Below are 22,986 nucleotides of genomic sequence, written 5' to 3' on the forward strand. Positions count from 1 at the left end.
CAGCTGCTCCTAGACAACAGTGTGTTCCAGTTCATCCAATAATGTCCCCCTTCCTCCCCCATCTGCTCCTCAGGAGGTGAGAATGGGTTTGAGAAGTCCCCCTGTGGACTGGATAAGCTACCTCCCTCTCTCTCTGATCTTTTGCGCTCACTCACTCTCTCTCGCACTGTCTCTCACTTTGTGGCAGATGGCGGTTTATCAGTGAGAGCACCAGATCAAGACTCAAACAAATGCTCATAACAATTGTGATTCCCCTAAGTCTCCTTCTCTATTCATTTCTGATTGGCTAGGAAGCCGTTGATTAGATTTTTTTTGGAGGGGACTTTATTTAGTACTCCCCATGAACACATCAATGAGATTTCCTGGCCTAGTGGGAGGTGTGTCTTTGCTCTGATCTATAGCATCAGTAGTTCTGATTGTGAGATGTGAAGATACACACATCTGAAAACAATCCAAATCATATTAAACACAATGAAAATAATCCATGTGAGTGTTTGGGACAATAATGTGCAATTTTGTGCTTTGATCCATATGTACTGGACCTTAGAAATATAAACAGTACCAGACTACACTAAAACATGGTCTTTTCATGGATTGTGCCTTTACAAAAGGAACTTTTGGGGTTTCAAACTAGATTCTAGGGACACCCAAGGGACCTTGCTTTTAATAAATGACATATTGGTGAAAGTGTTCTGAAACACTTTTCAGAAAAGTCTTTTTCTCTTATCCTACAAAGTTTGTTCCCTATTCCTTCAGTTGAAGATGTATAAATACAAATAACCGTAAATGATTAAGAATAAGTCAGTCAGAAAAAGAACATTCCCCCTGACAGACAAGGAAAATTCCATACAGCTTAACAGAAAATACCGACAAGGCACAAAACACTCAATAAGACACCCTGCTTGAAGTGATAAACTGATGGGGTGAGAAAGAAAGGGGAAGAGATAGAGATTGGGTGAGGTGAGACTTTTGGTGACCTGTAGATTAAGCTTGAGGACATGCATCTATTTATTATATTTTTTTCTTGCTTGCTATCTCTGTCATTCCCTCTCTCTTTGAAGGAGTTATTCTAAGGAGATAGAGAAAAATGAGCAGTGTCAGAGAGAGGATGGTGGGAAACTAGAGCTCAGGAAATTTGTTCCATCTAATCCCCGTAAGAGATCTGCCAAGGAAAATTCCCTCTCTGTCACTCACTCCCTACATACACAAACACAAATGCACAGACACTTTTTTTTTGTCACGGATTGTTGCCATGAGGCATGAGGTTTGGCACCTCTCGTTCCAGAGCAGCTTGTCATGGTCTGAGCGTGAAATTGAAGGGATGTATTACTGATTTCTTGTTGCTCAGTTAACTTCCCCAGGCTGCCTTGCTCATGTGGCGCTGCTAGCAATGCTAATAAGCTAAACAACAATTTGTGTTTGCCTCTCGATAAAACCGATTACAACTTGTTCCAGGAGTAACCTTGTGAACCAAAAGGTGGTACAACTCCTCATTACATTTTTTTTGTAAGGTATTTTGTCCAGTCAGAAGTCATGCTATTTATTTTTGTACTTTATCAGCTTTTGCACTATTATATGAATATCCCAATTTAACTTACAATATAATATATATAGAAAAAGCATAATAATAGTATTTAATTTGACAAATTTTTTATATGAAATGTAGTATTTTAATCTATTCGGTTTATGTATTATTCTTGTAAACCCTGTGATAAGAGCCATTATTTAGCTATTTTATAATTTTGTAATACTCCACCCAAAAATTAAAAGGAACATAAACAAAGATTTTTAGAAAAATAATCAATGTCTGTAGTTCATATAATGCAAGTGGATAGTAACCTAAAGGTTGACACTTCAAAAACCACACAAAACAATCGCGGCGGTAATCTATGACCCCTGTCAGTGTCTTCTCATGCAGTGGTTCTCAACTGGTTTGGCATGAGACCCACATTATCCCATGGTCATCAAGCTACGACCCACTTTTTTAGGAACTAATATATATATAACATTTTAAACAAGCAAATTTATTTCACAAAAAATGTACACACACAAGTGACACCGTTCCCCATTACTTAACCTGCGGATAAATAAACAGTAGGCTAAATAAGGTTAGGCTATTAAATAGCAGTCCCAAACTAGATTTTGTTAATAGCCTACAATACAGTTGGTATGAGCCACCACGGTCATTTAAAAATATACAAAATAACACAAAGTGAAAATAAAGTGGCATTTTGGTGTTCCATGAACTATGTTCATGATGGTCTTGTGTATTCCCTGTGGGAACTTACTGCGCGCTTCCGCATTTGCACATGCAATAAAAGACGAGTGCGCTATGAGCACAGTACGGCTGACAGGACTGGAAAGTTTTCTGAGGTGAGATTTCGTAACACGCTACGAAAATAACGGTAGAATAATGACACTGACATTTAGTCCAAATCCAATTTTTTTGCATATCCAACGCTATCTCACGACCAATTCGTAAGTATTTTACGAGGTGGCTAATTCGTACGAATTTGTACGACCTCACTCGTTTTGTCTAAACCCCAGTGACGGGTAGGTTTAGGGGCGGGGTTTGAGGTAGGTCATTCATACGAATTCATACGAATTTGTCAACTCTTGGCAACTCGTCAAATACGTACCATTTAGCAAAAATCTTACACATTAGTACGAGTGAGATCGTACAAATTCGTACGAATTAGCCACCTCGTAAAATATGTACGAATTGCTGTGAGATCGGGTTGGCATATCCGATGAAAAGCAAAGCCGTTTCGAGTTACATTCTTATGTGGTTTGAAATTCTATTCAAATCCCAAACATTCGTTTCCGTCTGACCGCTCTGATCAGATTTTACATGGTTTATGTGACTTTCTTCTCACGCCACATAAAATGTAAACGTCAGACGTTTAAGGTGAATAGGAAACATGCTGAAAGTAGCTGGAGAAACAAGGTTGTGTTGTTGCAAAGTGCTGGAATTTTTCATATGCAGTAATCCAGCATGGCGGCTACACATTGTCAAGTTGTAAATAAGACAACATCTCTATTGCAAACCCCTCATGTTGCGGTTTTTGTTGTTTTTGCCGTATACCTACCAACGCAAAGCCATTGCCATTGAAACCAATGCAGATATTCTGGAAAACAAAAGAAAGGCATGGACACAAATCGGATCTGAACAGTTGCGATATACAATGTGGACAGTCAATAGTTCAGATTCCAATCGGATACACAAATAATTGGCTTCGGACTGACAGTGTGAACGTAGCCTCAGAGCTCGACTTAAGTCTTGTGCTGAGCCCTTCCATTGCAAGCCTAATATGTTAGCTCTTACAGATCTTTCAAGGCTTGTATTCCAAAATGTGAGTTTGTGTTTACAGAGAGTGTCTGATTTAAAAAATAACCACCATTCCTCAAAGCAGGGCATCTAAGGCACTTAAGAAGTCTTGTTTGGTATTAAAGATCTTTGCTTGGATTTGAACAAGAGATATTTACTGATTTAATTATAACAAATGTGAATCATTATGACAATTTGCATTATTGTCAGTGTAACTCACTGATCAAACTGGATCAGGGTGAATGAACTCTGAATTCGACAGCTAGAATGATATCGCTGTATAAACACCTGTTGCAGCGAAATAGCTCAATTAAGAGCTCAGACCGGGCAGCCATGGTGGCCGAGGAGCTTTAAAGTGGCTGCGACTGAAGTTTAGAAAGGAGTCTTTCATCGTAATAGCATTTCAGTTTAGTCTTCACGGCTGAGCCCGCTTGAGGAGGGGTTTGAGCAACCTGTTTTCTTCAGATGCTCATTTCAAGCAGCACTGAGTCACAGGAGGAGAGAGAGAGAGAGAAAGCTCATCCCTCCACATGACCCATGTGAAAGTGATAGAAATCCTCCAGACTTGAGCGGCCTTTGCACTTTACAATGGGACGATTCAATTTCACATATGAATGAACACCTTCAAATCAATTACGCGAGAAGACCCTACTGTATAATACCTAAATATAACTATTATTGTCCCAAATGCTCATCTTCCCGAGACTAGATACAAGCATTCATCGTGGCAAACAATGAGAGAGGGCCAAAATGAATGTTATGGAAACAGATTAATCCGCTCAGTGCCAGAATGATCAGGATGGGGGGGAACGGCTGGGAACAGGAACATAGACCCAGTCCATATGGTGCCTGCAGAGGGAGAGAAAGGAAGCAAGAGAGAGAGAGATATACAGACACAGAGACCAACACAGATTGGTCATTTGTGTTTGAAGTATAAAAACAAATATATTATTGCAATTTGCAAAAAATAAAAAAGTGGAATAGCTAAAAAAAAAATCAGTCTCTCACTATAAAATGTGTAAAATGTCTCTCCTCAGGGACTCTGAATAATGATTATATGCAGAGGTGTGAAATTACAACAATTGTTGTGGCAAAACTAAAGCCTGTGTGCATTACAGTCTGCCATTGCACTTGAGTCTTGTGAGAAAATACACGTGTAGGATTATTGAATTCATTCCTTTTCATATTGAGTGAGTGCATGTAAATGTATGCATATTCACAAAATTAGATCATAAGAGATCACCATGTCCAGCTTGGCTTGCTTTTAAATAGATGTATACAGAGACAACACCCCCTGGAGTCTCTCTATTGATAGTCCTTCCAGAATGGCCGTTCATTCGTCTGCTCCAGAGCCCCCCCCAATCAGCTTGCAGCACCCCGATTGCTCTTAAATCCTCCAATGACTGTATTGGAGAGAGGGAGAGAGAGTGTGTGTGTGTGTGTGTGTGTGTGTGAGTGAGTGAGTGAGTGTGAGTGTGGGTGTGTGCTGCACCAGACATCAGCAGCAGGTTGAGAGCCGACACACAGAGGAAGCAAGAGAGAGAAGAAAAGAATAAAGGGAGAGAAAGAGAAAGAGACACTCCTTCACTCAGTCCTCAGAGAGAACTTCAAGACCGCTTCCTGCAGATCCCAGCACACAGGTAAGGACAACAGCATGAGGATGTGGTCTCTCTTTATCCCTCTCTAGCTTGTGATGCAGTGGCAATCGCACCCCACCGTTTTGTATTCGTCTTTTATCTGTTCGGCGTAAACACTCAATCAGAGGTGCAAACTTATACGATCGGTCTTGGACCTCTCTGTGCTGCAGTTGTCCTGGTTTGTCACTGTCATTTTATGCCCATGAGATAAGGGGAATTGATCTGCTGTGATGATGCTCTCTGCTTCTATCTGATGCTGACATTGCTATTGTTGAACATAGCAGAGAGCAGAGCCGTAACAGAGGTAAACCTTTGGCTGAACGCTTTGAAAACAGCACACGTGGGGTTGGTACTAACAAAGCCAGGTCATACGCTCCCTGCGCTCATATCCACATCACCCCGGGACAGCGTGAGCGGGGGAGAGACAGAGAGAGGCTCTTTGTTGCTGATAGTGATCTGATACGGATCTGCACTGCCAGGGAGATTTCCCCGAAGACACTAAAAACCCATTCAGCTTGCGCATTTGTGTGTGTGCGGAATCAGAAACTGCCTGCTGTCCGGTCAAAGTGAATATTTACACAGACAAGCTCATTAAAATTGTATGAAATGACTATCTGACTTCTCAATAAATGTCGGTTTACCTATTTATAGATCTTAGCATGTAGGTTATGATAGAGGAAGGGAATCACACGTTTCCATGGCAGAATTCAAACTGGAGCACATGCGCTTGTATTCACACCTTCAGTCAATACTGTTTTATTGTGCAAGGATCACTGTAAATGAAAACACTAATAAGCTTTAAATCATATCTACAGCATGTTTAATTGGATGTGTGGAGAGTCAATGCACACAGTCTACTGGGACCGACAAATGAATTTATTTGAGATGGTGTTTAGGAGAGTGAAAGATTTTTTGTTGTTGTTGCTTGTGGCATTGAGATGAATTACAACATCATAGTCTGAAAGAGATTTTAACGAACAGGCTGTGCATGACGTATTTCATCGTAGTCTAACAGAGGAGGTGTTGTGTTTGGCAGCAGGTTGTTCGTACACTGGATCATTACCCACGTCATAGATGACAGATTACATACACACAAACAGAGCAGCAGGCGAGCTGTGCTGTTCCCAGACTTTATTCAACTTGACTGCTGCAGATTACACAGTGAAATATTGAAGCATGAAAAATATTCAAATTGATAGTAGTTCAACCACTTATTAGTCTAATGGAATGCTGTAATGCTGTGGAGTTTCGGGAGACGCCAGCTGTCGGGTTCAAGCCCTCATTACGCTCAAAGAGTTGTGACTGTCATCTTACCAATATTTAAATGGTTGCTCGCTTGTCTTTTATCTGTCTCCTGTTCTACTTCTGTCATTGACTCATAAAACCGTATCCTTTTCATTTTCCTTCTTATCTCCTGCACCTACATCCAACACGCCTGTAAAGACTGCTGTATTTTGTACAGACAAAATACAGCAGTCTTTACAGGCGTGTTGGATGAAGTTTGAGATTTAGAGTGTGCTGTCAGAATAGAGGGTGTGTGTGCGTCTTTGGCTGAATGGTTCAGTGGAAGTGGCAGTATCAGAGTGTGGTACCAAAGGCTGTTAGGGAAAGGGAGAGAGAAAGAGAGAGGAGATAACTGGGCCCTGGAGCACACGCTCACAGGCACTGTGCTCTTCAGTGTATGCCGATACTCCACAGACCCTCATTAAACACCACAGTCGTGTCACACACACTGCCCTTCACTTGCTGAGTGTTTCACAAGCAAACTGAGGCCAAGTGTGTCCACTCCTCTTTACCTGCAATCGCATTTTGCTTTAAATCACTTTAGTGCTCCTGTTAATGGATGTTTGTGTTTCCTGTGAAAAAAAAGCAATTGTATCCACAAAGCAAAAGCTTTGTGAATGCTACAGGCCACCAAGTATTAGTCCATAGAGAAACTTCCATTGATGTCTGTGTGTATATTTACAAATTAGTGCTGTAGAGCAATCTCTGTGATTTAAGCTTGGTACATACTCCTCAAGAACAAAGAAATGTATTCGTTTTCTCGAGGTGACAAGAACAAGAAAAAAAACTTGTTCTGGCCAGGACATTACATTCTTCGCGAGAAAAGCAGGTGCCGCATTAACCCCGCCCACTTTAAATTTCTGACAAATCACACAATAGTTCTCGGACACCCACAAGAAAAAGTTCTGCTCAGATGATGTGTTGAGAACAAGCTGCGAGAACTCCCAAACCAGGGCTGCGAGAACAAAAGGACGTAATTTTGCTCTTGCAGCCCTGGGAGCGAGAACTTTTTTTCTTTGTTCTTGCGGAGTATGTAATGGCCTTTAAGATGGGTATTTACACTTGGTCACTGCATGTGTTTTAAGTCGCTTAAAGTTAGCATGAAGCAGAAATTGCGATAGTTCTTCTGCATTGTGGCGTATATCTGTAAAACGGATTCTTGAATGAGAAATAATGTAGGAACAGATTTTATCCATCAGTAACTGATTGGATCATCATCATTTGCTAATTGCTGCGATCTCATGTGATGTGAGTGATGGGTTGCTGGTGGGGAGGGATTTTTACATAAGTGCTCACGTCATCAGGGAAAAGAGATGTCTTTGTGGAGGGGAAGTTAATGTTTTTGATTAAAGATTACAAAGTCACATGAATTAAAAAATATGCTGTGCATGTATCAATCATTTATAATAAACACAGTCATGGTGTTTAATTTCATGGTGACTTCTAAACAGCTGTCTGATCATTAAAAGACCAAGCATACAAAAAAGCATTGATACACACACACACACACACACACACACACACACATCTTGTTTTTCTGGCCACATATGTAAAGTTCACTGTTCACACCAACACAAATGTTCGGCGTGAAAATTCAGTTCAATTTTTCCATGTGATATGTCTCATGCATTGGTTCAGTGCATGAAAAAACTGCAGACGGTTTGAATGAAAATGCTAAATTACTCTTTGAGAATAGGTGACGCTTATAGAAATACCCTTACCACGGTACACAAAATCTTCCTCACATGACCAAAAGCACAAATCTTGTTGGATGACCAGTGATTCACAACATGATGGAAAAGACATTAGAACATACAAAATATTTGTTTTGGTGTGAACAGGCCTTAAGAGAGACAAAATGAATAAGACACAAATCTCAAACACTAATTAACAGGGTGAAGATTTAAGACATTAGCATAAACACAGAAGTGGGTTATATTTCCATATAGTACAGCAATACATCGGATTTATGTTCATTTTGTGGAGACACATTGAGACCAGTGTTGGCATTGATAAGTAATTAATCACTGTAATTTTATTATTTTCCCTTGAAAAGTAAAATAAGGGATTACTCTTAATTTTTCTGTAATGCAATTACAGTTACTTCTGATGTAACTGCATTAAATACTGTGTAGATAATAGAACAATTCTATATATATATATATATATATATATATATATATATATATATATATATATATATATATATATATAACAATAGCAGATTTAACATCAAATAATAATCAACCTTCTCCCTTTAAATATAATTTGTACAATTTTATATTATTTATTGAAAGAATTAAAAGAGCAGTTTCATCTTTGTATTGTTGATTGAGGTTGATATGGGATTTAGAAAGTAATTAGTAATAAGTAGCCTAATGCAATACTTTTTAGAGAGAGTAATTAGTTCAGTAATCTAATTACTCTTTTGAAGATGTAATTAGTAGCTAGAATAAAGACCCAAACTAAGTGTTAATTGATAAGCCTGTAAGTAGCCTAGTTGACCTGCTTAGGTTGTTTTACATTATAAGTAAATTTTAAACTCAAGTTAACAAAGCCTATTACCAGCTGAAAAAGGTTTTGGACCTGGAAGTGGCCTTGTTTCAAAGAAGCTAAACAAAATCATACAAAAAGTATTTTTGCATAAGAAAACATGGGCGGGGGGAGGATTTGCTTCACTGAGCTGAATGGTTTACTCCATGTGCTCTCAGAGGACGTTGCAGTTCGGCATTTGGTGAGGAAAAAGGTGTAGCTGAAAGCATAAGAAAGGCATTGGCAAATATTGATGTCTCCCTCCCCTGTGTTCAGATTGTTAGGGCATGAAAGCATCACTCAACTAAAAATAGAGATCAAACAACAGGAGGAAAACGTTATTTTGTTGTTGTTACTTAACCCGCTGGCACATTTTAATATCCTGTAACAAACATTAAATGGTAAACAAGTATGGAATCAGTAGTAGCCTAAATAATTTTGCGAGAATATTTCATGAATGATTTATATGATACTAAGCCGTTTCGTTTGAAACGGATGAAGGATGCAGATCACAATCATATAAAATAAAAATGTTCTTAAAACATATTTCTTATGGGCTAGATCATTGTTTTTAGGGAAGCTAAGACGATACAATTTTTGGAAAATCTTAACATAACCACCTACACATGCAGATTTACTCATGCTTTCAATATGAATATTCTTAAACTGTTCTAATACCAAACAGAAAGCGGGGCACTCTATATTTAGCATAGCTTAGCTCAGTGTTCCATTCGTCCAACTTCTCTGGCATCTCAGGAGATCTCATTAAGAGCAAAGACCTCTTTGCATTTTTATTCATATTTCGATGTGGCAGAAGGATGATGAGCTCCATCCATCATTAAATCAAACAGAAACTGCTGCTTTAAGGTTCCATGTCTTAATTCATGCAGGAGGCACCGTCAACAGTATAATCTGTGTCTTGTGGCTGTTAAAGTCTATTATGAAGAATGAAATATGGAGATATAGCATTGGAGATTATGGGGGATGGTTGTTCCTGTAAAACAGGGAAAGAGGCAGTCCGGCTGTGTTGCTCCATAATGGATCTCTGGGACACTGAATTCGTTGAACTGGTTTCACAGAGGGAGAAACGTTATGAAGGCTATTTAACTGCAATGTGTAGACACAATAGTCACCAGGTGTCCTGTAATGTCCCATATACACTGTTCTCCTCTCAGGCACACGCTCCTATGGGGCGTAGTTCAGCGAATGAAGGGCTGGCGGTATCTGCGTCACAATATGAGGTGCTTAATGCAGCCTAAACTCTTTTGCAGTCTATGTGCATATTTATAACCCTTCTTAGCATTTATTATGAATCATTTGATGAATCACAACAAATGGGGTCACTTCGCAGCAGCTCTCCTGATTTAAATAAAAATGCTTCAGAAATGCATTTTAATACCTACATGTGTTTGTAGTCCTCTTGTATTGTTCGGCATGATATGAGATGCACTATATGATTTGGGGATGGGACCCTTGAAAACTATCCAGAAATTATTCGAAATTTCAGTCACAGTGTTCTGTCACCTCCTGTGTTCTGCTGATCCAGTGTGTGTCCTATTAATGCTTATCTCACGGGAAAATAGAGAGGGCCTGATAATACCGCTCTCATCCTGCTGTATCTACTAAAGGCACTGATCTCTTCTGTTTTGATCCCACCTCCCGCTGGCACTTGTATGCATAATGATTGCTCTTTTTTCGAGGTGATGTGTTGGTAACGAGCAGCAGCTATCATTTACAAGCTTAACTGAAAGTGATCATTTAAATAAGAGTGTTCAACAGTTTTTGTTTATGTTAATGGCTTCGGTTGATGATAATTAACAGAACTGTTTTATTTTTCTTTATTCCCTCTGCAGTTACAATGCTGCCTGGTACCAGGCCCCTGCTGCTGTGTGTGCTGTGTCATATGACCACCACATGGGCATTTGCACGCATGTCTGACGCCGTGGAGCTGCGGTCCGCGTTCTCTGTGGCACGCACCAGCAGCATGGAGGGAGGGCCGAAGATGGTCATCACCTTTGACAAGGTGTACGTCAACATCGGTGGCGATTTCGATCCAAAGGCCGGCTTGTTCCGCTGTAGGATTCCGGGCGCATACTATTTTTCTTTCACAGTGGGGAAGTTCCCACGCCGAGACCTGTCAGTCATGCTGATGAAGAACCGCAATGAGGTTCAGGCGATCGTGTATGACGAAAATGCCGGGGAAGAGCGGAAAGTGCAGAGCCAGAGCGCCATGCTGCAGCTTGATTTCGGAGACACTGTCTGGCTCCGTCTTCATGGAGACCCTCGCTACGCTATCTACAGCAACACTGGTCATTACACCACCTTCAACGGTTACCTGATCTACCCTGATGTGTACGGCTACCAAGAACCCAAACACAAAGTCCATGACAGTGACCATCAACCACCGAAAATCAGCGATCACTTACCGTCTGAGCATGAAAATACAATTACCAAAGACACTGCTGTGAGTATGAAAGAAGAGAGAAGGGATGAAGAGATAAAAGAGGAGGATGGGAGAAATGGAGAGGAGGAAGACGACGACCACAGGTCGGCATTCTCAGTGGGCCGCACTCAGAGTATTGTGGGAGTGGATCAAGGATACCCTGAGCACCAGCCCATCATCTTTGACACTGAGTTTGTCAACATAGGCAACGACTTCAACTTAAGTTCTGGTATATTCAAATGCAGTGTACCAGGAGCCTATTACTTCTCCTTCAATGCTGGCAAGCTGCCCCATAAGACCTTGTCAGTGAAGTTGATGAAGAACCACTTGGAGGTACAGACCATGATCTACGATGACAGCGACACTGAGAAGGCCCTGCAGAGCCAGAGTCTGATGTTGTCACTACAGGATGGAGACACTGTCTGGCTCTACAGCCACCAGAGGGATGGATTTGGTGCTTACAGTAATCACGCCAAGTATATCACTTTCACTGGCTTCCTTGTATATCCTGAGCTGCACCAAAGCCCTCCTCAGCAGCAGAAACAGGATAAGACATTGTAGGCCAGTCAAGGAGCCAGTCTGTCTGTGGGTCTTTAGGAAGGGTAAGATTTTGGAGGAGCGTTTGTGTGGATAAAGTGTGAGTTCCCTACACACAATCTTCTACACTAGAGTCACTCTTGTATTTTGCTTCTTCAGATTCCTTATTACAAAATCTCTGTTTTTATGCTATTTATCTACTTTAGGAAGAAATGACTAAGTCATGCAAGCAGCACCTCTAACATATTGGTTAAACAAGGCCTCTACTCAGTATCCCTAAAGTCAGCATTAAATGGAAATTGTGATCTTCTTTTCTTCCCTATTGTCCATCAGGAATTGATTAAAACATTGGATCGTTGTTGTTTGCAAATTGAGCAATGTCATGTGAGTGACAGGTTGCTGAATTATTTCCCAGCCGGAGCGCTGGAACATACAACATCAGAGATGTCATTGGGAGGGGGGCGTTAATGTTCTTGGTTAAAGTGCCCCTATTAAGCTATTTTAAAGGTTCCTAATTTTGTCTCCAACAACAGGTTTACATGCATTAAAGGTGAACTATGTAGGATTTTTGCAGTAAAATATCCAGAAACCACTAGGCCAGTGTTATATATTTTGTTCAGTTGAGTACTTAGAATATCCCAAATGTTTCCAACTATTTGTAAACCGTGAGAAATTGCTATTTTAACCGAGGAACCGGGACGTGTGAGCTATGCGTGTGAGGGAGTCGCCTGTCGATTGCGTCATATCTGCGTCACCCTCGGTTTCCGGTTTTATTCAGTGAAACACTTTACTCTCACTGCAGTGTGAACAAGTGTCATAGCAGCCGCCGAGCGAACGTCATAACATCCTTTTCAACACACTCCGATATATCTAATACGATAAACAGAGTTGCGTTACCTCACTCATGACTGGAAAAGAGGAAGTGGCACCGGCAACCGTGTCATAATAAAAGTCCCGCCGGCGACTATGCCATAATAACAGTCCCGCTCTTCAATCGCTCCTGCGGCCTTGCTCAGCTCCACAACACTCGGTCCTGCTCTGCTTCCGACTACAGTAATGTTAATAATCGAGTCCTATCCTGACTGTTTCCCACCGGCTGTGAGGTGAAGACCACATGTCCCAAGATTCTGCGCTCAAACGTGGCGTCATCAAACTACGCCTTTGTTTTGAACAGGCGACCTCTAGTGGACGGAAAAGATACATTGTGTAGCTTTAAAGGTCAAAAAACACTTTAATTTTCTCAAAATATACATTGCACATCACCAAATTTTTCAATGATTCTCAAATGATTTGTCCGATGATTCAGTCTCTCTAAATCCCTCCTTTCCGCAAGCTACTCTGCTCTGATTGGCCAGATGGCCCAGTCTGTCGTGATTGGTTGACCACTTACAGCGCTTGTAGGAAACGAAACACCCATTCCATAACTGAACTTCAGCTCTGGAGGCAAGCTAAAGCTAAGCGTTTGTAAAAACGGTAAGGATGGCATCGATTTTACCATATCAATCCGAGCGCGAGTCCGATGATGAAACATTGGAAGAACTAGTTATTCAACCCGAACCTTCATCGCATGGACGACTTGAGCAGGACGTTTCTCAGTGATGAGCTACTACATTATTAGATGTTGCAGCTATAATTCCTCACCATCAGCATTAACAAGTGTATGTCCATCAACAAACTGATGTGCATTTTTTCTAATTTAATGCAGTGCGTCATTAACTGTATCAATAACAGCGCATACGTTAGCCGAGCACAATGTGAATGATTGATGTAACATTAAATCTTGCCCCATCCTTTATCTTTACTCAAATTAGTAAGAACGACAGACAATCTGCATTAATGGACATTTAATAGACATAGAGTTTTAGGTAATAGTGGCCCACAGCTGCATAGCAGAAGAATTTCAGTAAGATAACGCAAGTTAGCCGGAGACCTACACAATATAAAACACAAAACTACATATATATTTTCTACACCTGGTAGAAACTGTATACATCAATAATTAATCATACTTATAGGTTGTGATTCTGAGGAGCAAGCTGGTCCACATAAAGTGGGCACTGTCCCATCTTTAGTGGATAAGCGTTTTGTAAATCCCATTTAGACCTCACAGAGATTTGAGAAGCAACCGTCAAAAGGTTATGCTGTATCGCTGTGGTAATTTTAACCACTGGTTCTTCACATCTTCATCCTTTGGAAGTGTTTACAAATAGACTTTGCTTTTAAAGAGCAAAAAACAGCATCTTCTTGACATGTACACAACACAAACCAGCTACAGTGTTCGTGGGCAGCCAATAAAGACCATAGGCGGGCGTTCAGCAAATGTGTTACCCAGTGACCTGTAACCGTTAAGGAAGTGGGATTCGAATTACTGACGACTCGAATAGGAGGTTCAAAGATGATTCTTTCTTTTGAGAGACAATACATTTATTTATTTTGCACTTTGAACTTTACAACTTTGCAGATCATTTACATAGGCAGCTACATTACACTCTGCATGAAAGGTAATATTCGAAAAAGCATAATAGGGGCACTTTAAATATTATGAGGGCACATCATTTTGTTTAATGATTTGCACAGATAAACCACTTATAATAAAGATTGCAACATTCCATAAAAATAAGAATTGTCCATTTTGATTTAATGGTGACTTTAAGGTCTTGAATGCTGAGTTCCCACAATATGATTTTTAAAAAATTAAAACGTCACTTTTAAATTAATATAAATAATTTGTAAAAATGAAAAATACATATATGAAAAAAATGCTATCAAAAACAACCAAAACAAAAAAATTATTATAAAACAATGTGAGATTCTTAGCACTAAAGCACCTATCTCTGCAGAGGCCATTCATTAGATAGCTCCAACTTGAAACAACCTTTCATGCCCTCTGAAATTGAATACATTTATTAAATGCATGCGTATTTCAAATAAGAAATAGTGTTGTCTTTGAAGCTTTTGCACGAAAGATTTGCACGAGAGCTCCATCTTCTGCTTTTTCATTCATTATTTCCAGTGTAAAATTGTTCATGGCACATACACCCACACACACACACACACACACACACACACACACACACACACACACACACACACACACACACACACACACACACACACACACACACACACACACACACACACAAAAAAAACCTGATGACAACATTTGCCTTTCAATAAATCATAATTCACGTAGTCAGTCAATAATCAGTCTGGTTTTGGAACAGCACTAAACATTTAAACTGAGGATCGCTTCTGTAAATTCACTATGGCCAGAAACTGCTGAATGCAGCCTCACAGCTTCTAAAGGAACAATGATCTTATTCACTGCCAAATACATTTACTGTACACCAACTGATGCTAATGATTTTGGAAAATTGTTCAACAAATATTGATGTTTATATTTTGGGGAAAAAATTTGTATAATTCTTCTGGTTTGTGCTGTTGTGTGTATACGGCCATACAGATTTATTTAGGTGACAAAGCATATGTATTAAGTGCACAATTCCAAAATGTAAATACTTTTGTGTTTTTTATCCATTTCTATATAAGTGAACGTTTGCATTTCTAATTCTGTGCCTGGTCTTATGTACTTTTCTGTATGGGTTTAATCCAGTAAATAAACTTTGTGAGAGAATGCTGGACAAGCTTTTCAGTGTTTGTGCCGTACCGTAAAGGTGGCTTCAGTGTACACTGGATTCTTATTGTGGAAGAAGTCAGTCCTCAGAAGAAAGCCAAATAAAAACTCTGAATGTAATGTTTATTTTGTCTTGTATTTTTTTTATTAGTGTCAATATTTAACATATGTGTTGTCACTCCTACCAATTATATCTTGTACAATGATTTTTCTATGATGATGATGATGAAATGAAGTAGGCCTATTCATATATCTTTAGAATCAGTAAAATTGGAATCAAGTAAATATTTAAAAACCGTGGCTGAAATTTTTGAATTATAAAATATTTTATTTCAACAACGTATATCAGTTGAGAGCGATAACAAAGTACATCTTTATGTTCTTTTTGAATCCACATGAGCTTGATTTCACCATGAATGTCAAAGCTTTTGTGAGGTCTCAGAACTAAAATAGATCAGATTAGTTTTCTGTCATGAGGATCAAGAAGATGCCTGGGGAAGTTTACAAAGCAAGATCCAAATAATACCTTTTGTTGGAAGAACATACAGTAAAAACAATGAAGGAATAGCTTGGTAGAAAAGAGGGTTTGTATTCTAGAATAACCCTGTCAGTGACCAGAATTGAATCTGACTAAAAAACTTAAATTTTCCCCTCTAATTTGGGAAATTTACTTAATTCAAATTTAAAACAAATTGAACAAAAATGTGTTTTTGTTTTTTTGTCAAATTGAATTTGCCACAGGTTAACTCCACTCAAAGTGTGGTAACATCTACAAGCGAAATTTGTATGCTCCTGAGCTAAATTTTAAGTGTCCCAGAAAAGTGTATGAATACTTCTGCAATGTAATTATTTCAGATTTTAATTTTTTAATGCATTTACAAAGTTTTCACAAATCAGTTTTTTTGCTTTGTCTTTATGATGTATGGAGTACAGATTAATGAGAGAAAAAGAAATTTAAAGTAGTTTAAACAAAAGGTAGCAACATAACAAAATGTGAAAAATACAACCCAAATCAGAAAAAGTTGGGACAGTATGGAAAACGCAAAAAAAGTGATTTCTAAATTTACTTTGACTTGTATTTCATTGCAGACAATATGAACACAAAATATTTCATGTTTTGTCTGGTCAACTTCATGTCATTTGTAAATATGCATCCTTTCCTGTCATTCAGACCTGCAACACATTTCAAAAAAAGTTGGGACAGGAGCAATTTAGGGCTAGTAATGAGGTAAAATGGTTAAATAATGATGTGATTTGAAACAGGTGATGTCAACAGGTGATTGTAATTATGATTTGGTACAAAAGCAGCATCCAAGAAAGGTCTAATCCTTTAGGAGCAAAGATGGGCCGAGGATCGCCAGTTTGCCAACAAATACGTGAGAAAATTATTGAAATGTTTAAAAACAATGTTCCTCAAAGAAAGATAGGAAGAGATTTGGATATTTCACATTCAACAGTGCATAACATAATAAGCCTAAGCTGAACAACCGTGATCTCCGATCCATCAGGCGGCACTGCATCAAGAATAGTCATTCATCTATAAGCGATATCACCACATGAGCTCAGGACTACTTTGGCAAACCTTTGTCAAGTACCACAATACGTAGTTACATCCACAAATGCCAGTTAAAATTGTACTGTGCCAAAAGGAAGCCCTATGTTAACAGTGTCCAGAAGCGCCGTCGACTTCTCTGGGCTCGGAGGCATCTGGGATGGACCATCACACAGTGGAAACGTGTACTGTGGTCAGATTAATCAGTATTTGAGGTATTTTTTGGGAGGAATGGACGCCGTGTGCTCCGGACCAAAGAAGAAAAGGATCATCCAGACTGTTACCAGCAACAAGTCCAAAAGCCAGGGTCTGTCATGGTATGGGGTTGTGTCAGTGCCCTTGGCAAAGGTAACTTGCACTTCTGTGAAGGCACCATTAATGCTGAAAAGTACATAGAGATTTTGGAGCATAATATGCTGCCTTCAAGAAGACATCTTTTCCAGGGACGTCCATGCATATTTCAACAAGACAATGCAAAACCACATTCTGCACACATTACAAAGTCCTGGCTGGATGAGGGTACGGGTACTTGACTGGCCTGCCTGCAGTCCCGACCTGTCTCCAATAGAGAATTTTGAAGCGCAAAATGCGACAACGAAGACCCCGTACTGTTGCCCACCTTAAGACTTGTTTGCAGGAAGAATGGGACAAAATTACACCTGAAACACTTCATCACTTGGTGTCTTCAGTCCCTAAACGTCTTTTAAGTGTTGTGAAAAGGAATGGCAACATTACAAAGTGGTAAATGCTTTACTGTCCCAACTTTTTTTTAAATGTGTTGCAGGTCTGAATGACAGGAAAGGATGCATATTTACAAATGACATGAAGTTGACCAGACAAAACATGAAATAATTTTTTTCATATTGTCTGCAATGAAATACAAGTCAAAGTAAATTTAGAAATCACTACTTTTTTTTTTTTTTGCGTTTTCCATACTGTCCCAACTTTTTCTGATTTTGGGTTGTAGTAATAGTATTACAAATATTATATATATATATTATGTTATATATTAAAGAAATGACACAATAAAGCAAACATATACACCAGAGCTGATGACTGCAGCAGAACCCCAGTCATGAGGGAATGAGAGAACACACTAGCAGCAGACAGCTGAGTAGCTGACTTGCCAGAAATTGTAATGAGATTGGTAAATGGAAAAGCCAGTTAATTATGGAGTGATTTTTATACCTATAATTTTGCTCCGTTCAACAACATTCCTGAATGGCAATTAAACAATTTTGTGGCTAAAACTCTTAATTTTGCAGATAACAATCTTTTTTGGAAATAACCTGTCAATATGACTTATTGTTAGCTTTTGTAGAGGTAACTGGGATATCTAAAGCCTTGAAGGCATTTGGCTCTACGCACATTTAACTGCTTAATTACATAAATAACAAAACGGTTATCTGCCAGAATTTAAGCATTATTTATACACACACTTAGTTTGGTTTTCATTAGAATGCCTGAAATGTATAACATTTTCCTGCATTACCTTTGCCACTTTTTTCAATTAAAAAACCAAGGAGTATTATCACATTAACATATTCATTTGGAATATCATTTGCTATGACTTTTAACAAAACTCTTAAAATTGTAGAAGATAACACATAATCCTGATAATTCCTGACAATTTTTGTGTGCAAGTCTGTTGTGTACACAGATACAGATACAACTATCAAAAGTTATAAGTTTTAACCAGTGTTATTACAAATAATCAAAATTCATAAATCACATCTGCAAAGTAATGACATCTATGAGCACTTTCCGCCTGGCATTAGATCTAAACATAGCACAGAAACAGCTCTTGTTAAGGTGACAAATGATCTTCTATTGGCTGCTGATTCTGGTTTTCTGTCTATTCTTATTCTTTTGGATATTAGTGCGGCCTTTGATCCTATTAGTCGTTCAGTACTACTGGAACAATTGGCTTGCATTGTAGTATCTGATAATGTGCTACTTAGGTTTACATCTTATTTAAGTAACAGGAAACAGTTTATACAGATTAGGAATGCTCATTTAGAGCCTGTCTCAGTCACTCACGGCATTCCACAGGCGTCAGTGTTGGGTCCGCTTTTATTTATTATTTATATTCTACCTCTTGGTCATATTTTTCACTCTTATGGTATTCATTTCCATTTTTATGATGATGACACAAGTGTACGTATCTACAAGGCCTAATGATTCTCATCCCCCCTCTAATCTTACTAAATGCTTGCAGGATGTTAACATCTGGATGACTAATCATTTTTAATAAAACTGAAGCCCTCCTTGTTGGGTCTAGATCTGTTTTATCCAAAGCTCAATCCTTCATTTTGTCTATTGATAATCAAATTGTCCAGTTAACTTCTCCACCCAAGTGAAAAGTCTTGTGGTTATACTTGATGGTTTGCTTTCTTTTGGTTCCGTCAGCTGGATTCAATTTCTCAATTCAAAGTTCAGATAAAAACATATCTGTTTAGAATAGCTTTTAATGATATGTTCGATTTATGTGTAAGTTTGTGTTTTGTATGCTTTTTATTTTATACCTTGTTTTATATTGTAAGGTGTTCTTGAAAGGCACCTTTAAATAAAAGGTATTATTATTATTAAATAAAGACATATAAATCAGATAAATGAGATGCAGGAGTCATTTTTATTGTTTTATTTAGATGTAGCACAGGGTCTTATTTACATAAATATGTTCTGATCATTACAGCTCTCCAGGGTCACAGCACAGAGGGAGGGTTACTTTGCTGGTTTGTCCCCAGACTCCAGCTTGGGTGCATCTTTGGGCTCCCTGTATGCGGGGAATGCTTCCCATGGACTGTTCAAGTCAAACTTACGGAACTCCTGAGAGAGCTCGACAGGTTCAGCCACAACCCGCTTCACTTCATCATCATAACGCACCTGAGAAAAGAGAAGAAAATAACTCAACAAATGAATCCACACCCCTTTACAGGAATATTTAAAATTAAAATCACATAATTGCTCTACCTTTGAACATACACTATTGTTTAAAAGTTTGAGGTTTACGTTTTTCTTATCTATTATTAAGTCTCTTATGCTCACCATGGCTGCATTCATTTGATCAGAATTACGGTAATTTTTTTTTGTTATTTTGTGAAATATGACAATTTAAAATAAGCGTTCTCTAAACACTTTAAATTTAAGTTATTCATTATAAATATATTTAAATTTGAATTATTCCTTGTTGCATTTTTAACAGCTATCACTCCAGTCTTCAGTGTCATGTGATCCTTCAGAAATCATTCTAATATGCTGATTTGTTGCTCAAGAAACACTTATTATTATCAAGGTTAAAAATCAATGTTTTGCTGATTAATATTTTTGTGGAAATCATGATAAATGATTCTTTGGTGAATGGAAAGTTCAAAAGAACAGCATTTATTTGAAATAGAAAACTTTTATAACAATCAATTTAATGCATCCTTGCTGAATAATAGAATGATTTACTTTGAAAAACAAAACAAATCTTACTGACATCAAACTTTTAAAAGGTTATGTAACTATGAAAACGAGGAGAGATGGCAATCACTAGAGAGTAACAGACTTCATGTTCAGTGCATTTACCTCCACATATCCAGACAAAGGAAAGTCTTTCCTGAATGGATGACCTTCAAATCCATAATCTGTTAAGATACGTCTCAGATCTGGATGATTTGCGAAGAAAACTCCATACATGTCCCAAATCTGTAATGAAACATTCATTTCAGTTTGAAACAACACTGTCTCTAAAATTAGACAAAACAGACTTGAATGCAACTACAGCTATGATTCATGATCTAATGGCCCATTGACAACCCTCAAGACTCCCTCATACACAGTCTGCAGTGTGTCATAGCAGGTGGGAAGCAGCTCAGGGTCTCCTCTGCATGAGCACTGCAGCTTGTTGTGTCTGAGCATATGCTAGACCAAACAGACATCTATTTTGAAGTGTGAAATATACAAATGCCAAAACTTGTTCATGAAACCTCAGCTGATTACAATGAGACACACATACCTCTCTCTCATACCAGTTAGCTGCCTGGTGCACAGACACAGAGGAGTCAAGAGGAGACAGCTCATCAGTGTAGGTCTTCACTCGGATTCGAGAGTTATAGCGCAGGGACAGCATATTATATACAATCTGAAAAGGAAAAAATGGATCATCAATACCTTAAGAAAACGGTTTCAGAAATGTTTGATTCTGATGGATATGCATTTCCAATGCCACTAACGTTCGCCATCCAGGCTACCAAAGTATGCATATTATATGCAGTATTTTTATGCATTTTTAAAATTATTTCAATTAATAGTATTGAAATATTCTAACATAATCAAGATAATATTTTATGGACATATCATGGCTGAGAATGAGCATATTCACCTCAAAGCGATACTGCCTTGTAGGGACATCCACAGCTGTCAGGTCAGTCATATTGTTGAACTGAGCGTTAGTGTGATCTTTCAAGAAGGTGAGAACAGGTATAATCCCTTCTGGGTGGATCATTACCTCCAGCTCATTAAAGCAGGTCACCTGTAAATAGAGCCATTTTTGAGGAATTGCAGAGAACAACTTTAAAATACATCTGAAAAAATAAACTGACCTGAACTTGTTGCACATATTTGGGGAGAATTTCTGCGATGTATTCGCCAAACTCTGAAAGCTGAGTGTGGGTGACTGGATCCTTGGGCCTAACAGTAGCTAATGCAAAAAACAAAAAAAGAAATTTGACATACCGTAAGTATAAAGACACTTTATACTTAAAAGTCTTTAACTACTATGTACATTTAAATAAAAAAAATGTGATACAATGCACTTATTGTGTACATGCATACATTTTTTATGGTTACACTTTATTGTAAGGTGTCTTTGTTACACTGTAATTATACATTTAAGTACAAAGTAATATTAAGTAACAACATGCATTTACTATGGGGTTAGGATTAGGGTTAGTTGCATGCAATTATGCATCATTTATTGTTAATACTAGAGTAACTGCATGTAACAATGACGCTGTAAATGTGTTCCCCATTTACTTACATTTAAAAATACCAGCTGTAAATAATTTCTGTAATTACATCTATAAGTACACTGATGTCCTTTAAACCTACCCATGGTTGTCCCTAACCTTAACCGTATCTCACCACAAGTGTTTTGCAATACAAGATAAACATAATTGAATTGAACCTAACACATTTTATGAAAGTACAAAGTAACGTTAGTCAAAGACACATAATATACAGCAACACTGTTAATAATGACAGACTTCCACAAATCTACTCACGGCTGGTTTCAGTTGTCGTTGTTCTTGTCTGGACAATCGCAGCGCTTTGTCTAGCAACTATGAGAGAAATTAATGCATTACAATATTGTCATCACGACAAGTTCAGATCAAGGCATCAAAATGAAGCAATTTATGTGGCTTGTGTCCAATGGAATTCAAAACATAGATTAAAGACATTCCTAATGTTTCTAAATAAAGCAAACATTCTTCACACTGGAAGCGTGATCTCTTAATTTCACGAATAAGTGAAGCTGTATTGGCATATTTCAGATTATAACTGTAAATCAGTCGACGCTGTCATTGGCGTTCTGTGTGTTTGTACTGTCTGCTAATGCGAGAGGAAAGGTCAACAGCGAAGAAAGGTCTAAAACACAGGAGAGCTTGTTTGGCTCCTTCACCGTGAAAATAATGGTTGAACTATTCATCTTGAACACGTCTGTGCTGTTTTTGTTAATTTCTTACCGTTAAGACTTCTTCCAAAACCGCTGCGGACAAATCTAACCAAGGAGGCCGCCATCTTTACTCCCTCACCACGTCCTTCCTCGCGGGATTTACTGATGCTGAAGGTACGAATGCATTCAGCAGTGCGAGGCTGCCATCTTCAGTCGAGGCCAGTAACCGCCTGACATACGAAGTAATCTAACAATTTATTGAACCTTAGACAATATATAAATTGATGTATATGTGTTTTATGTTTTGCATCATAATTGATACATCAGGCTTTTATGGCCCATAGCCTATGATATATTAGTGAGGAGGATATGGAGTTCAC

General features: G+C 38.5%; 2 protein-coding genes across 2 annotated transcripts; one reads left to right on the forward strand and one right to left on the reverse strand.

Annotated features, from left to right (window-relative positions):
• The first annotated feature begins 4,777 nt into the window (after positions 1–4,777).
• Positions 4,778–14,528, forward strand: c1qtnf4 (C1q and TNF related 4). Its single transcript, XM_079801343.1, has 2 exons — positions 4,778–4,968; positions 10,635–14,528. Exon 2 carries the CDS (start codon positions 10,640–10,642, stop codon positions 11,783–11,785), a length of 1,146 nt encoding a protein of 381 aa, XP_079657469.1. The 5' UTR covers positions 4,778–4,968; positions 10,635–10,639; the 3' UTR covers positions 11,786–14,528.
• Positions 14,529–19,033: 4,505 nt separating this feature from the next.
• On the reverse strand, positions 19,034–22,764 carry ndufs3 (NADH:ubiquinone oxidoreductase core subunit S3). Its single transcript, XM_079841183.1, has 7 exons — positions 22,677–22,764; positions 22,215–22,271; positions 21,534–21,631; positions 21,314–21,463; positions 20,948–21,073; positions 20,518–20,637; positions 19,034–19,833 (listed from the first exon to the last, which is right to left on the reverse strand). The coding sequence occupies exons 1-7, from the start codon at positions 22,729–22,731 to the stop codon at positions 19,672–19,674; spliced, it is 768 nt and encodes a 255-aa protein (XP_079697309.1). The 5' UTR covers positions 22,732–22,764; the 3' UTR covers positions 19,034–19,671.
• Between the last annotated feature and the right edge of the window lie 222 nt (positions 22,765–22,986).

This window comes from Gobio gobio (genome assembly GCF_949357685.1).
Source record: "Gobio gobio genome assembly, chromosome: 2".
Lineage (NCBI taxonomy): Eukaryota > Metazoa > Chordata > Actinopteri > Cypriniformes > Gobionidae > Gobio > Gobio gobio.